The following is a 13,984-nucleotide window of genomic DNA, read 5'->3' as shown; positions in this document are numbered from 1 at the left end:
AAAATTTACACACTTATTTCATAATATAAATCACAATGAATTGTAGTTGGCATCAGTAATTTTAAATTAAAATTAATATAATAAAATCTCAAGGAAATTATATTGAACTGTTTATGAGTTCTCTGAAATGAAAAAATCAACATATTCTGATTGTCTGCAAAGCTGTAAACTTAGTATCAAAAGAAAACAAACAAAATTTAACCAGGTTAAAAAAAATAACTACCTGCAAAACTCCAGAGGAGAGTTAATATATGCTAAGTGGGTTTTTTTTTTTTTTTTTTAAACCAGCCATTTTAGGGCTGAGGAGGGGTGGAGGTGGGGGTCAGTGCTCAAAGGCCCGAGTTCAGTTAAGAGCACTGGGAAGCAAAGGGATAAAACTGACAAAAACAAGACAAGCAAAACAAGCCAAAAAAACACAACAACAACAAAAAAAAGTGCCAGCTCTTTTAATTGCAGTAGTCATTAGATTGAATATGTAAAGGAACAAAGACCTCATTAAAGATGATGGCAATGTCTAGAGTAAATAAGGGTTTGGCAGGGACACAGCATGAGATGTTCCTAAATGGAGGGAAATAAACTGTTCTGGTCAGAAGACACTTGTTAACTTAAAATGCCTGCTTTCTGATTCTTATCGTATACAGAAAACTTTAATAAGAATCACAAAATGGTTTTGTCCTTTTCAAGACAGGGTTTCTCTGCTCTGGCTCTCCTGGAACTCAGTCTCCCTCTGCCTCCCTCTGCCTCCCCAGTGCTGTGACTAAAGGTGTTCACCACTACACTCGGCAAGGAAGTATTTTTAAACCTACATTTATTCAGACTTCTTTTTCGACAATCGCAGGAATCAGGAGGTTGATAGGAAGATTGCAAAGATTAGGGAAGTCTGGGCTACAATAATTATTCCAGACCAAAGTGGGACACAGTGCGACAGCTCTGCTATTCTCAACTCTTGGTCCCCTTCCCTGTTCTTGGTGTATGCCACTATTATCTGGCTGAAATATTCTCTTTGAACAAAATTATTCTGAAGTTTATCTCAGAGAAAATGTTGCAAGATAGCAAATATTTTTAAAAGATCAAAAGGAGGTGTCATGTTAAAGTTTGGCAGTACTGAATAAAAGATAACACAAAGGAACTAAATTAACATAAACAAAGGGCCCACAGACAGACAAAAAAACTTACTGTGTATTCTTCAGAGTGTAGAAAGGAAGCTCAGCCAATAAATGTCAACGACAAGGGGCTGGAGAGATGGCTTAGCTGTTAAGAGCATGTGTTCTTGCAGAGGATCTAGGTCCAGATCCTAGCACACACATGGCTGCTCACAAGCATCTGCAACTCCAGTTCCAGAGGATCTTATGCCCTCCCTGGCCTCCATAGGCACCAGGCATGCAGATGATACATACATACATGCAGGCAAAACACTCATACGTATAAATCTTTAAATCAATGATAAGAACAATAAATGCCTGATGTAGTCTTAGGCCAACAGGGTCTGAAGGCACTAAACTATATTAGATACTTTAAACAAAATCACAGTGAGGTATGGCTAGAGTAGAGTGGATGAAAGGCTGTGCTCTGAGTAACCAACCTTTATTCTCAGGAGAACTCAATAATCACTGGTTTAGATCTGTAATCATATAGCACATTAAAACATTTAAGATAGATGAATTCTTATACATATTTCACATGGATTAAAGAGTTTTATGTTGACAGCGTCTTAACAATTAGAAAAACTAAATCTGCCTGGTGATAATTATAATGAAAACAATAATACAGCATTTACCTAGGACTTGTGTTAGACACTTTGTGATTGTGTTAAAATATTTTAAATAATTCTATTACTACAATAAAAAACAGTATTCTTGAATATTTAAAAATACACCAAGGATTGATAGAGGCCATTTAGGAGGCAGTATCATTGACTTATAATATTTTTAAGACTAAATCACTACTTTTGTACCTACTGAGAATATTTACTAAATTGCAAACTGTATTATGATCCAGTTATTTTTAAAAATATAGTCTAATCTTAAATATGAAAGTCTTTATTCAGAAATGTCTCAGAATTTTTTGATAATGTAAGATTAGCAACAACTTAAATATGACAGAATTATATTAAATATGCAATTTTTAAAAATATATTAAAGGTTCATCTCAGTATGGAAACAAAGAATAGTGTAATGTAATGTAAGGAATTTTTATAATTCTGTTATTTTTACAATTATATCCATGTAAAAAACATTATCATAAGTCATATTTATATTTAAGGAGTTTGTTGGAATTCTGATGAAGAAATTTTATACATACAAACTTTAAAAAACTTAAAACTTTAAATAATTTATTTATTTTTATTTTATGTGCACTAGTGTGAACATGTCAGATCCCTTGGAGCTGAAGTTACAGACAGTTGTTAGCTGCCATGTGGGTGTTAGAAATAGAGCCAAGGTCCTTTGGAAGAGCAGACAGTGCTCTTAACTGCTGAGCCATCTCTCTAGCCCCTAAAACAAAAAAAACTTACTAACAAATATACTTTGTAGACAATCCAAATATGAACATGGGCTTTTTGTTTTATATTAAATACTTTTGTCATTTTTAATAATGCATTGTGGTCACTTAACTATACCTATACTTTTATCAGTTAGTTTTTTTTTTTTTTAGAGACTCATGCTGACATATGATATGAATAAAAAGTCTAGATTTTTAAAAATTACAGTATAAAGGTTGGCAAGAGTGAGATGAAACAAGACTGGTCATTAAGTGCTGTGGATAGGTGCAATATTCATAGGTCATTATTATAGTCTCCTGTTTTAGAATTTTTCATAATAAAAAAAAATCAAAATACCCAGAGCAAGGAACAATTACCTATGTTTAAGACAACAGAAGTAGGACTAGAAAATATAAGACATGCTCAAGTACTTGTATATGACATAGTTCTGTTTATTCAGAGTCTCTCTAAAGACCCGGAAATACAGTATTCTAAAGACTATAGTTGCTTATGATGGTGGTGATAACAGCTGAGGTCTAGCTGCTACAGAATACCTAAATAGTCAGAGAAATGTTACACAACAGTTGAACAATAATGAGTAAAATATGAGAAAAATACATAGGCAGTTATATTCTAATTTATATTATGATTTTATATTTGAAATATGTGTAGATTACAAAATGCACATAATATTAAGTGAAAGGGAATATACGATGCATTAGAGAAGGGGTCTACTGTTTTTCTGGCATAAGTAATGAGGAAGCAATATAAATCTTAGGCAATGAATTGTTATTGAACCTATCAATAATGGAGTGATATGTCATATGCCACATGTAATGGAAAATTTTAAAGGTATGAGGTAGACTGTTCTTGAATTTCATGTTGCCATGCTACTAGGCAAACAATGCAGTATTCTTTTGTGTACCAGTCTCTTTCCCCTGCTGTTAATCCCTACCATGCTCAACTCAAGTGAGTATGATTCTTCCCATGAATAAAAGTAGAGTGCTACATTACGGTACTCTGTGCTAGGCATGGTATTAAGTGATGAAAAAGCATAGGTAAAGCACAGGAAATTATATCTATGTCTATATGCATCTACATAATGTAAAGAAGAAAGTGAACAAGAATAACTATTACAAGGTATGATGCCAAGATACATGATAACAATATATAATAGCACTTCCTAAGATAAGGCAAAAAGGGAGGTTAAGAGGGATGCAAAATAGACACAGCGGGATTCCAGAAAGATAAAGGAGCTAAGTGCCATTCTAGAATTTACACACACAGAAGTTCCAAATCAGTGTTCTTCAAGCTTAACATGCAAGTATACTACTTGAGGAATATTGTTGGAATGCAGATTCAGATTCAAGAACTTTGATATAGGGCCCAAGACTCCGTATTTCAACTAGTCTTAGCTGATTCAGACACTTGCACAATTATGTAATATGTTGTTACATGCAATGTTGACTTATACTATAAGACATTAAATAATCGGAATAATACATATATGGAGGCATAAGACAATGTGGTGCTTCCAAGTATCTACAAATAGCTTGGTATTCCTGCAGAGTAAATGTGTGAGGTAAGCAGACAGATCTTTGGCTCACTGCAGCACTTTATCCTGTCTTATTAGGTTTTACCCTTACAAAGTCATATGGACTAAAGACAAGGAGGTAGGGTCAAATTGTAAAGCTGAGTAAATACATTTTTAGTTTAATCAAGAGGATGACAGGCAAAGGCAATTGAAAAACCTGTCTTTATCGAAGTATTACAGAGTATGATGAAAAAGGGAACAGAGCTTTTGAGCTTTTTGAGATAAGACTTTACTTAAGACCCAATACACAAATAATTGGCAAATATGAATAAGCCTATATATTATCTAGTAATATATCCTGATTCCTGACAACTATGTGGGTAGGTAGAAGATTTTGCTTTCATGCACAAGATCATCTCAGTAAAAGGATGTGTAGAAATTCTTTGTATTGTTTCAAGTGTTTTGTGAATTTGAGTATGTCAAAATTGTCTTTATTTTTTTAGAGTGAATAGGTGCAAGCAGTAAGAAAAGCATAACCTAGAAGCAAGCCAAAAACACAGGGCTCAGGCTGTCTCATCCAATATGATCCTATAAGCTTGTTTTAAACCTCTTTATGTCAATATTAACCCCAACACAATAATCTATTTACACTTAAAGTCTAATTTTTATTTCCTTTCAAACATCAAAGCCAACGATACTTAGATTACAAATTGTTACCTCTATCAGCCGTTTAGGAATTAATGGAAGACCCTTAAGCTCTGACAACAGACACTCAATCCTGCTTTCTGTTTTTCACCAAGCTGTCTTGCACCTTTATACAGGCATGTCTATCCTCTTTCCCCTTACTATGGCCTGTAAGACGGTGAAGATAAAGCATGAGTTAGATGCAACTTGTTTAAAATATCCAACTGACAGTCAAGATATACTACTGATGTAAACTCCCTGCCTTTAGTTATGCTGTGCAAGTATGTGAAGATTACTCTTGTCCTCTCCTTCTATTTAACATCTTTCTCTGTGTTGGATGGAAGGAAATTTTAAATGTCTTTAAAAGTTTCCCTAGTCATTGTTTTCTTGCATCCAGTTTCAATAATCCCCATTCCTTTCCAGTACTCCTAAATTCATTTCTTGTAACTTTTAGGGTATATTTATCTGTTTATACTATTATAATACAGAACAGATTTTTAAAACAATTGCTGTTTGGCATTTCAGTGAATTCTTTGAAATCTTAAGAAATTAATGTAAACAGCTCAGGGAAAAATTCAGGGCTGCTTCTTCAAATGTTCTTCTTCATTTGCTGTTCTCTGATATTCCATTTTCTTTTTTTCATTCTGTTCATTCAACTGTGGAAACTTTTCCAACCCACTTTTGATTTTCTGTCTGTGGTTGTTTTCTTACTTGGCTCAATTAGTTATCATTTTTAAATCTGAACAATTATGCTGCATTTCTGAGATTTTTCTGGAAAGGCTTCTAGGTCTTGCTTCATTCTCATCATTGTTTTAGAGCGTTATTAATCTATACGTAGGGAACATTCCAGAAGTTATGTAAGATTAATTTTTTCACTTCCAGATTTTTTTTTTTAGTTATGCTGTCAGAACTGAGGATTTTTAGGAGATTGTATACACACATTTGAAGCTGATATTTAGGGCTAAGATTATTCTACGACTACTATTTAAGTAATTAGTTAGTGAGAAAAGCAGAGACTTGGATTCAAAGCTATTTTCAAATTGGAGTTGGGACAACACAGAACATTTCTGAGTAGGACATAGTACGGACCTTACCTTAACCACCCATTTCTTTCTGGAAAGAGATTTTGTTATCTGAGTGACATGCTCTGTAAGCAGCCTAGCTGAGTGAGGTAGACACTGGCTTTCACAGTCTACCAGTTACTTTCATATCATTTTTGTTATCATTTTTTTCTTGCAGATCTAGACAAAGATTGATATTTATTATATTTTTGTGGTAATAATTTTCCCTTGTACTGCTTTGGCTTTCTTCAACTAAATTCCATGGGTGATAGTTTTGTAGAGATGATTAATAAATTTTATAAAGAATGTGGCTTGTCATTTTTAGAGTGCTCTGCCACCTTGTGACTGGATTCCTGATAACTGCTATTAGGCTACGCCTTTACTTTTGTCCTCAGTGTGTGTTGACCCTTGAGTCTACCTATTTTTTTTTTCTTATTTCCACATTTCTAAACCTTTATCCACTGCTCTCCCAAAGGAGCCAATATGCTGACTAGACCAAAATTTGAGGTTCTATAAGGTTCAGTTGCTAACATTTATGGTACATTTTTCATGGGCGATGACTATTTCAGGAATTAATTTGTTGAATCATTTCCCCAAGACAGCTGCTTTTATAAATACGTTGAAAGAACTAAGGCAGAGATATTGACTTAAAATTATTTTAAATTCAGGTTTTTAAAGTTAAATAACAGTGGTACTCATTGTCACAGTTGGATAACATGAGGTTCTGGTTCCACAGAGTCTGTATGTCATGACCATGAGACTCTCTTGGTGCTAAGTGGCTCCACATTTAAGGATGACAACTTCAGGACTTAAATTAGCATTCAGCCAAGATTTATAGATCTGAACCAATGCTCACTGATTTTGAAGACATTGAGAGCACAACACATTCCTTCTATCCACTTATAAATAAGTAGAGCAAAAATAGAAATTGGGCATTTCCTGAGAACATTTTTGAGGAATCCTTTTATTTCATTTATTTTTAGTTTGGGAACCATCCCTCTTGTTAATTGAGATTTTATTTCATTCTATGTAATTTTGAACTAAGACCTTAAAATTGAAACATTTTAAATAGAAACATATTAGCATGTTCACTGTCTCTGTTAAAGGACAAAAACTTTACACAGCGTTGTTTTGTTGTTTTTTTTTTTCATTTGTTTTAGTACAAGGTACTTCTCTGAATCAGTGGAGAAATGGATATTCACCTATATGTAAGCCTCAAATAAGGTCACAATCATCTGCACAACTATTACAGGGAAGAAAAAAAAGACACTTGAGTGAAACAGCATTAGGTAGGTTAAAGTGAAGATGTGACCATTAGTGCTAAATATTGGAAGTAAAAAACATATATTCTTCAAAGAACCCTGGTCTTGTGAAAATTAATAATCTAGAACAGTCACTAACTACCTAAAACACCTGTGTCTGTCTGAGCACATTCATGTACTTCATGCAGAATTTGTAAGCTGTCCACTTTATGGCAATTAACAACTTCTTTCCTGCTTTTCTTGCCTTCTGTGAACTGTCATCTGTACTGGATTTACTACAGTTACATTAGACTCAGACTAGGACATTGTGAAATTTATGATCATCACTAAATGTTGTAGATTTTGAGAAAGTGGTCATGATTCAGCCGACCCTTTTCAGTTCTCCATTTAGAGAAATCTCTCCATTTACATATCCAAGATGAAAAAGAGGTAACATTTGAAACAGCTGTTCTAATAATATCAAGTGTGATTTGTTGTGGGGATGTAGGAGATGACAGTTATTGTTGTTAATGGTAAGAAGAAAACCAGCAAGATATATTTTGAAGAGAAAGTAATCTGTGTACATTTGGTTCTTGTTCATTATCGTAATGCATTTATGTCATATTCATTAGTCAGATCACTCCCAGGTGTAATATTTCAATAACATGGCCAAGCATAAATAATTAAAAAATAATTACATCCAAAATATACTGATTTATAATTTTAACAATGGATCTACAGTTTCTCTAGTGTCCTTAGAAATTTCATTTTGAATAATAGACCTATAATCATTACAGTCTGATTAAAAAAAATCATTGTGGCAAAAAATGGAATATGCTCTCAAATGTGTGTAGAGATTTTGTTGAAATGTCTCTTAGGAGCAGACAAGTAAAGATCACGTGCCGATACATGGGAAAAAATATAATCTCTTAAAAAGACTATGAACCATAGATTAATTATTTAAACAAAATGAGTGATATATTTAAATTTAATGGATATAAGGGGATAATTTAAAAAAAAAAGAACAATGCAATAAGTAGAATAGGCAATGCCCTTATAAGCACTGCCCTGATAAATGAATTCTTCTAGGATACAAGAAAACCAGAAAGCAATTTACCAATTTCAGTATGTGGATTTTGATTTGAAGAAATTAACTGTAACGAATACTTTTTTACAACTGAAGAAATGTAAATATGGAGTTGATCCTATTACATTTTACATTATGAAGAAAATAGTAAAAATTATTTAAATATTTCATAGTGAAGTAATGCAGGTAATAGCATTGAGTGAACAGAAATACAAATATTCTTACAAGTAGGAAAAAAAGAACGGAACTGGACAGAAACATATAATACTAATAAGAGCAGATCAAATTAATATGTGAGAAAATGAATTTCATTCACAAAACGGGTATAAGATGTTTTATCAAATGAATACCAAAAACCCAGAATCTTTAGAAATTGCTAAGATTGAAATTCAAGAATATTAAAAGCTCAGACCGTCAACTTGATGAAATCTCACACAGAATGAGACAGGCAAAGATCGGTAGGATGCTTAAAAAAACAATACTAGGGAAAAGACAACAGAAAAAACTGCTGAAAAGAAAATTATACAAAATGTACTAGGCAGAAAACAGTGAGGCCCCAGGAAATAGAAATATCTGGAAGAAGAATATAGGTAAGACTATATTGTTTTATCATTTTCTTCTTTTTTCTGATTATGTCTTTAAAAGCAAATAAACAAAAATAAATAAGGTTCAATCACCTCTCACTTATTTGGGAAAATAATTGTAATACATGTAGTTATTTTTAACATGTGACATTCTGAAGGTTTTTTTTTCCACAGTAGGAGAAAGAACTAGATATGAAGAATTTGCTTTTCAACGAACAGAACCAGGATCCCACTGCGATTTTACTGGTGTCTCTAATGCCAATGTTACATCAAGAACCCAGAATTCATCCTCACAAGTAGGTTGTTTTTAACAATTGTACATTAAATTCTAAAATAGTTTTATAGATTTTAAAAGCAAGCTGATAAAAAACTGATTATTTTGCTAATCCATGCCAGACTTATTTACTAGAATGTTTTAGAGCTGTCTTATTACGAAATAGTAATGGTTAAATAAAACATTTTTACTTGGAATCTAGCAGCTCATAATCATTAAAGTTTATGGATTCTTTTTCTGTTAAAAACTTATGACCATCTCTACTTTTGAACATCCAAAGCTAAACACAGTTTGTGAATGAGCACATTGTCTTAAATTGATTTTCTTCCTTCCTTTCTTCCGCCCGGGCAGTAGAGAGGTTACCTGTTTGAAGGTTTAGATGGTAGTCTGAAGCTCCAGGGGCAGGAGCAAATATATGAAGACCTTTAGAAGCTATCTTCACTCAAGAGCTCCCCAAATTTAATAGTCTTTCAAATAATTGTTAGTCTTTCCACACAAAATATACATTATATGTATTATATCTCAAAAGAGATGTCTTTGGTAAAAAAAAAAAAAAAAAAGCATTCTTAATTGGCTTTCTTAGCATTTTACAATCCAATTTGAAAATAATGAATTTACAAAAAATATGTCGCAGGTATACTACATACTATTTTTACGAAACTAATGAAGGAATATCACCACAAATAACTAAACATTATTGTAAATTAGTACAATAATTGTGTGTTGCAGAATACTGCACGACGGAGACTAAGAAGTGAGAGCTCTTACGATATAGATAACATTGTGATTCCCATGTCATTAGTAGCACCAGCCAAGTTAGAGAAACTCCAGTATAAAGAAATACTTACTCCACGGTATGTACGCTTATGCTTCCTTTCTTCTTCCTTTAATAAACCTAAATTTAGAGACAGGTTAGAACTACTTTAGCAGTGTAAACACAACAACAGCAAACAGTTCTTACCTTTTATGACAGAGGTGTCCTTTGGTTGTGAAGAATTCAAAGCAGAAAGCAGTTGTATATGCACGTGTACACACACTGAAGACAGTAATGCTTGGGAACTAAAAGGAGTTTCTGATTTATTTCTAATTTAACAATAAATCAAATAGAAAACGAAAGGGGACTGAAGAAATAGGGCGATAATCTATAAAGGTAAAAATGGTTTACACGGACACAAGTGTGCAAGGTCTAGCCAGATGGAGAGATTTGGAATAGTGTATAAAAAGCTGAGCTACAAGAGAACCAGACTACGGCACTCTGAATCCATGCACAGACCTGCATCCACTGCAATGAAGGAAGCCACGTTTTAGGGCAGCAACGAAAGCAGTCTCTTACAGACATAAATATCGCACAAGAAAATAGAAGAGGTTGAAAATGAACATGAGCCAGGTCACAGCTACCTTACTTCCCATCCATCTCCATTTTAATTCCATAAGCTCCGTTCCTGCTTCACAATTACTCTGAGGAATTAGCCGGGCACTCTAGTAGGGGTTATAGTTACACATACAGAGGGTTGGCATTTTCTACAGTAAGAAATATTGTCATGGTTATAGTGTTCCATAGCAACAGTGTTCTCAGCTTGCAGTGAAGAATTCTGTGAGCCAGTTAAGCTGCTAGAAACAAAGTCAAAAGGGGGCATAATACACATTTCCATCCCAAAGAGAACTAGAAAACACTATGAATCAGTTCAGATTTCTCATTTTTGCTCAAGCCAGTTTATCAGTCTCCCAGAGTTAATTCAAAACCAGCACATAATTAGAAAATGCAACCATGTAGAAGAGACGCTTTACTGTGAGGTATAAAGATCCATCTTCTATTTTCTTTTATAAAAGTATTGTTCTTTTTTCCTTAAAAATGACAAACTTTTAAAAAACAGCAACTGGAACTACGTAAGTCTTGAGGAAATAAAATCCTAATACATTTAGCTGTGTACAGAAAATAAAACTGCTGTATTTCGATAAAAGCTATTTGAAATCCTTTTGTATTTCCAACAGGTGGAGGATGGTTGTTCTTCAGCCTCTAGATGAGCATGACTTAAACAAAGAAGAGGTAAGCTGCCATATGTTTAATGGAATAATTACACACCCTATATTATAAAGCCTGAATCATTTAACAGTTAAATATCTAAAAGAAAATATAAAAATTTTTATAAAAAGAATTTTTTGAAAAAAGGATATTAATTTTTTTAGAAAATTTTTTTGTTAATTTGACTGCAAAAGTAATAATGTACAGCTTAGTCTATCTCCCAAACCAGCCCAAACAAAAGGGCAATAATAATTATTATAACTATTATTGACTCTTAATAATAGTCAGTAATAACAATGATATTAATGTTTCTGACGTAAAATATGTACAGTAAATGTGACAATACACTAAGAATAAATACTGTCACAGAATTTTGGATCGGGCTATGAATTTTAAGAAAAGCTTGTTATTTTTTTAGATTTTTTTTTATAATTAAATTATTGGTAAAGGATTCTGAACCTGTACAGGTAAAATTACATTAAGAACAATGGCAGGAATCAAAACACACTGTATGAAACTCGATACTCTCAGAGAACTAATGAAAAGAACAATTATAGGGAACATGGTTTAGAATGACTAATTCAAAGGTGATGGTCTTTAGATGAAAATTAGAATTACATAGAAGGTATACATATAGTTTTGATCTATTAACAGTTCTTATAGGCCCAAGTCTTGTTTGTCAGCTACTAGTATCTTCCCATAAGTGCACTTTGCTTTTTATTGCACTCTTGCTAAGTCAGAATGACCACTGCAAGAAAAACAAATTTCCCCAGAATTACCAAGTTAAAACCTCAGATAAGTCAGTAACTGAAGTCTGATTTACCTCAATCAGTTTTACTTTTTTTTTACACATTGGCATGTTCTTAAAACACTATATACTTCATAATGGATAATCCATAATTATTCTATGGAATGAGTAGCTAAGAGATTGGATAAGGTAGCACATACCCATAGTCCCTGTACCACACAGGTTACATTAAGAAGAGTGCATATTTGAAGCTAGGCTGAGCTATACAGTAACATCCTGTCCCCAAACAGTAACAAAACTCCAAACAAAACAAAACAGTCCCATAAACCTTGGCAAATGGAGAGCACTGCGAGCTCCTCTGTAGCCTACGTACATATTAAAACACAGGCCAAGAGCAGGATGTTCAAACAGGTTCATGCTCACAGAGACTATTTGAACCTGTTCTCCTCTCTCAAAATCTTACCAGATAGAAGATCTTTCTGATGAAGTCTTCTCCCTAAGACACAGAAAATATGAAGAGAGAGAGCAAGCTAGATGGTCACTCTGGGAGCAAAGCAAGTGGCACAGAAGAAATAACAGGCAAGTATTTTAAGTTGAAAACATTAAAGCCATAGTATATAAGGAATGAACAGAAGCTAGTCATAAAATCTGAAAGACCACTACAGGGGAAACACAAGACGCAAGATCCTCTGCTATGTAAAGTAGCATCCGCATGTATAAACTTACACTCAGAATACATCTGGGAAATTACATATGATAAAATGAGTTTTGTGCTGCTAGTCATGGTATCATTATTATTATATTACTCACATAGCAAGTAACAGGAACATTATATATAAAGTATGTCATTTTAGACAGGCATGATGGTACGTACATGGCAGTAGTTACATGCCAGGGGGAATCTCCAGTTTCAGGCCAGTATAGATTTTCAAAACCTCAAAGTAAATTATCTCAATGTACTTTAAACAGTGAGCCAGCACTAGGGCAAGAGTTTACATAATTCATTTTAGCAAACATCTCAAAAATACATTATGCAAACTTTCAAAAATTTTTATTTTAGTATAAAAGGCTAGTCCATGGAACTATAAACACTGGATCTGAGCACATGCTGAGAGTTTCACACTCAGGGTGCTGAGGCAGGAGGATCATGAATTAGAGCATGTACTATAGAGCCAAATTCTGTCTCAAAAGACAGAAAAAAGCCCATAAGTAGACTTTGGGGGAGAATACGTAGTAAGTAATTATCTATTTGAAAACAGCTCTAGTATATTTGTAGTTACAATCCATTATTTTTTATATATCCACAATTTAAAAAGCAAGTTCATGTAAAATCTAGCAGTCTCTTCACTTTTGGAACAACCTTTAGTTTAGTAATATTAAAAGTCCTTTCTCTGCTTAGATATTCAGATATACTGTAAATCTAGCTGAAAGAGTTCTCCTTATAAAAGTAAGACTCTAGAATTCCTGTTCTTTTCCACATTCAGGAAATACAGCTTTGCAGAAATAGAGGAAAAATGTGAATTGAGGCCTTCACATAAGATATTAAAATAATTACAGAATTACAGAATAACTTGAGAATTCAGAGACTGGAAAGGTCAAGTGCACAGCCCTTTCTGTCTTGTAAAGACCTAGTAATTGTGACAAATGTGATGGAGTACTCAGTGATGAGGAAGCACTGTATTTAAACCTTGGATAAAAACCTTTTATAAAGATAAGACTGGAAAGATCATCAAATAACACCAGGTAGAAATGTTGAGAAAAAGGCAGTACTGACCTAGCGCTACCCTGTATCCCTTTATTTCCCGGCTAGAGCTTACAGTAAAAATGTGGAAGGGCAGGACTTGGTTCCTAAGGAATACTCAGGCGAACTTAACAGTGCTCAGCAGTGTGCTGCCGAAAGTCCTCTGGAGCTCCCCGCAGAGAGCCCCAGTCTGTGTGCTCAGGACTCACTTTCTTTAAGTGATGGTCAAGAAGTCAAGGTAAGCCTAAGTCATAGGACTGTGTTTTCTTTTAATTTCATTTCACTTATGTGTAGAAATTGTTTATTGCAAATTGTTTCACTACATATCAAATTCAGCAAGATGTTCAGTCTAGTATGTCCAGGAGTCTATAGAAGAACATTCTAGTTCCATTATATTAGCAACTTCTTTTTATTTTTTATTGTCGGGAGGGGGTAGAATAGTTTGTCACTAACAACTTGATCCTGTCTATTTACTTACCTGTTAGGGAATGGGGATTCCATTGAACTTTCTTTAAAGAATGAATTTGA

General features: G+C 33.6%; 1 protein-coding gene across 8 annotated transcripts in view; it reads left to right on the top strand.

Moving 5' to 3' along the window:
• Window positions 1-13,984, top strand: part of Kansl1l (KAT8 regulatory NSL complex subunit 1 like) — a 100,479-nt gene that overhangs the window by 84,362 nt on the left and 2,133 nt on the right. For 4 of the 8 annotated variants that reach the window (XM_060368550.1, XM_060368549.1, XM_021655692.2 and 1 more), the window contains exons 9-14: window positions 6,919-7,047; window positions 8,845-8,966; window positions 9,674-9,798; window positions 10,937-10,991; window positions 12,182-12,294; window positions 13,526-13,694. In XM_060368550.1, the coding sequence (XP_060224533.1) occupies window positions 6,919-7,047; window positions 8,845-8,966; window positions 9,674-9,798; window positions 10,937-10,991; window positions 12,182-12,294; window positions 13,526-13,694 (713 nt within the window). The remainder of the gene's footprint in view (window positions 1-6,918; window positions 7,048-8,844; window positions 8,967-9,673; window positions 9,799-10,936; window positions 10,992-12,181; window positions 12,295-13,525; window positions 13,695-13,984) is intronic. The other 4 variants (XM_060368552.1, XM_021655693.2, XM_060368548.1 and 1 more) reach the window with 3 other exon arrangements.

This window comes from Meriones unguiculatus, chromosome 15, assembly GCF_030254825.1.
Source record: "Meriones unguiculatus strain TT.TT164.6M chromosome 15, Bangor_MerUng_6.1, whole genome shotgun sequence".
Taxonomy (NCBI): domain Eukaryota; kingdom Metazoa; phylum Chordata; class Mammalia; order Rodentia; family Muridae; genus Meriones; species Meriones unguiculatus.
The sequence above is the reverse complement of the archived record's forward strand: the minus strand, read 5'-3'. Positions and strand labels throughout refer to the sequence as shown.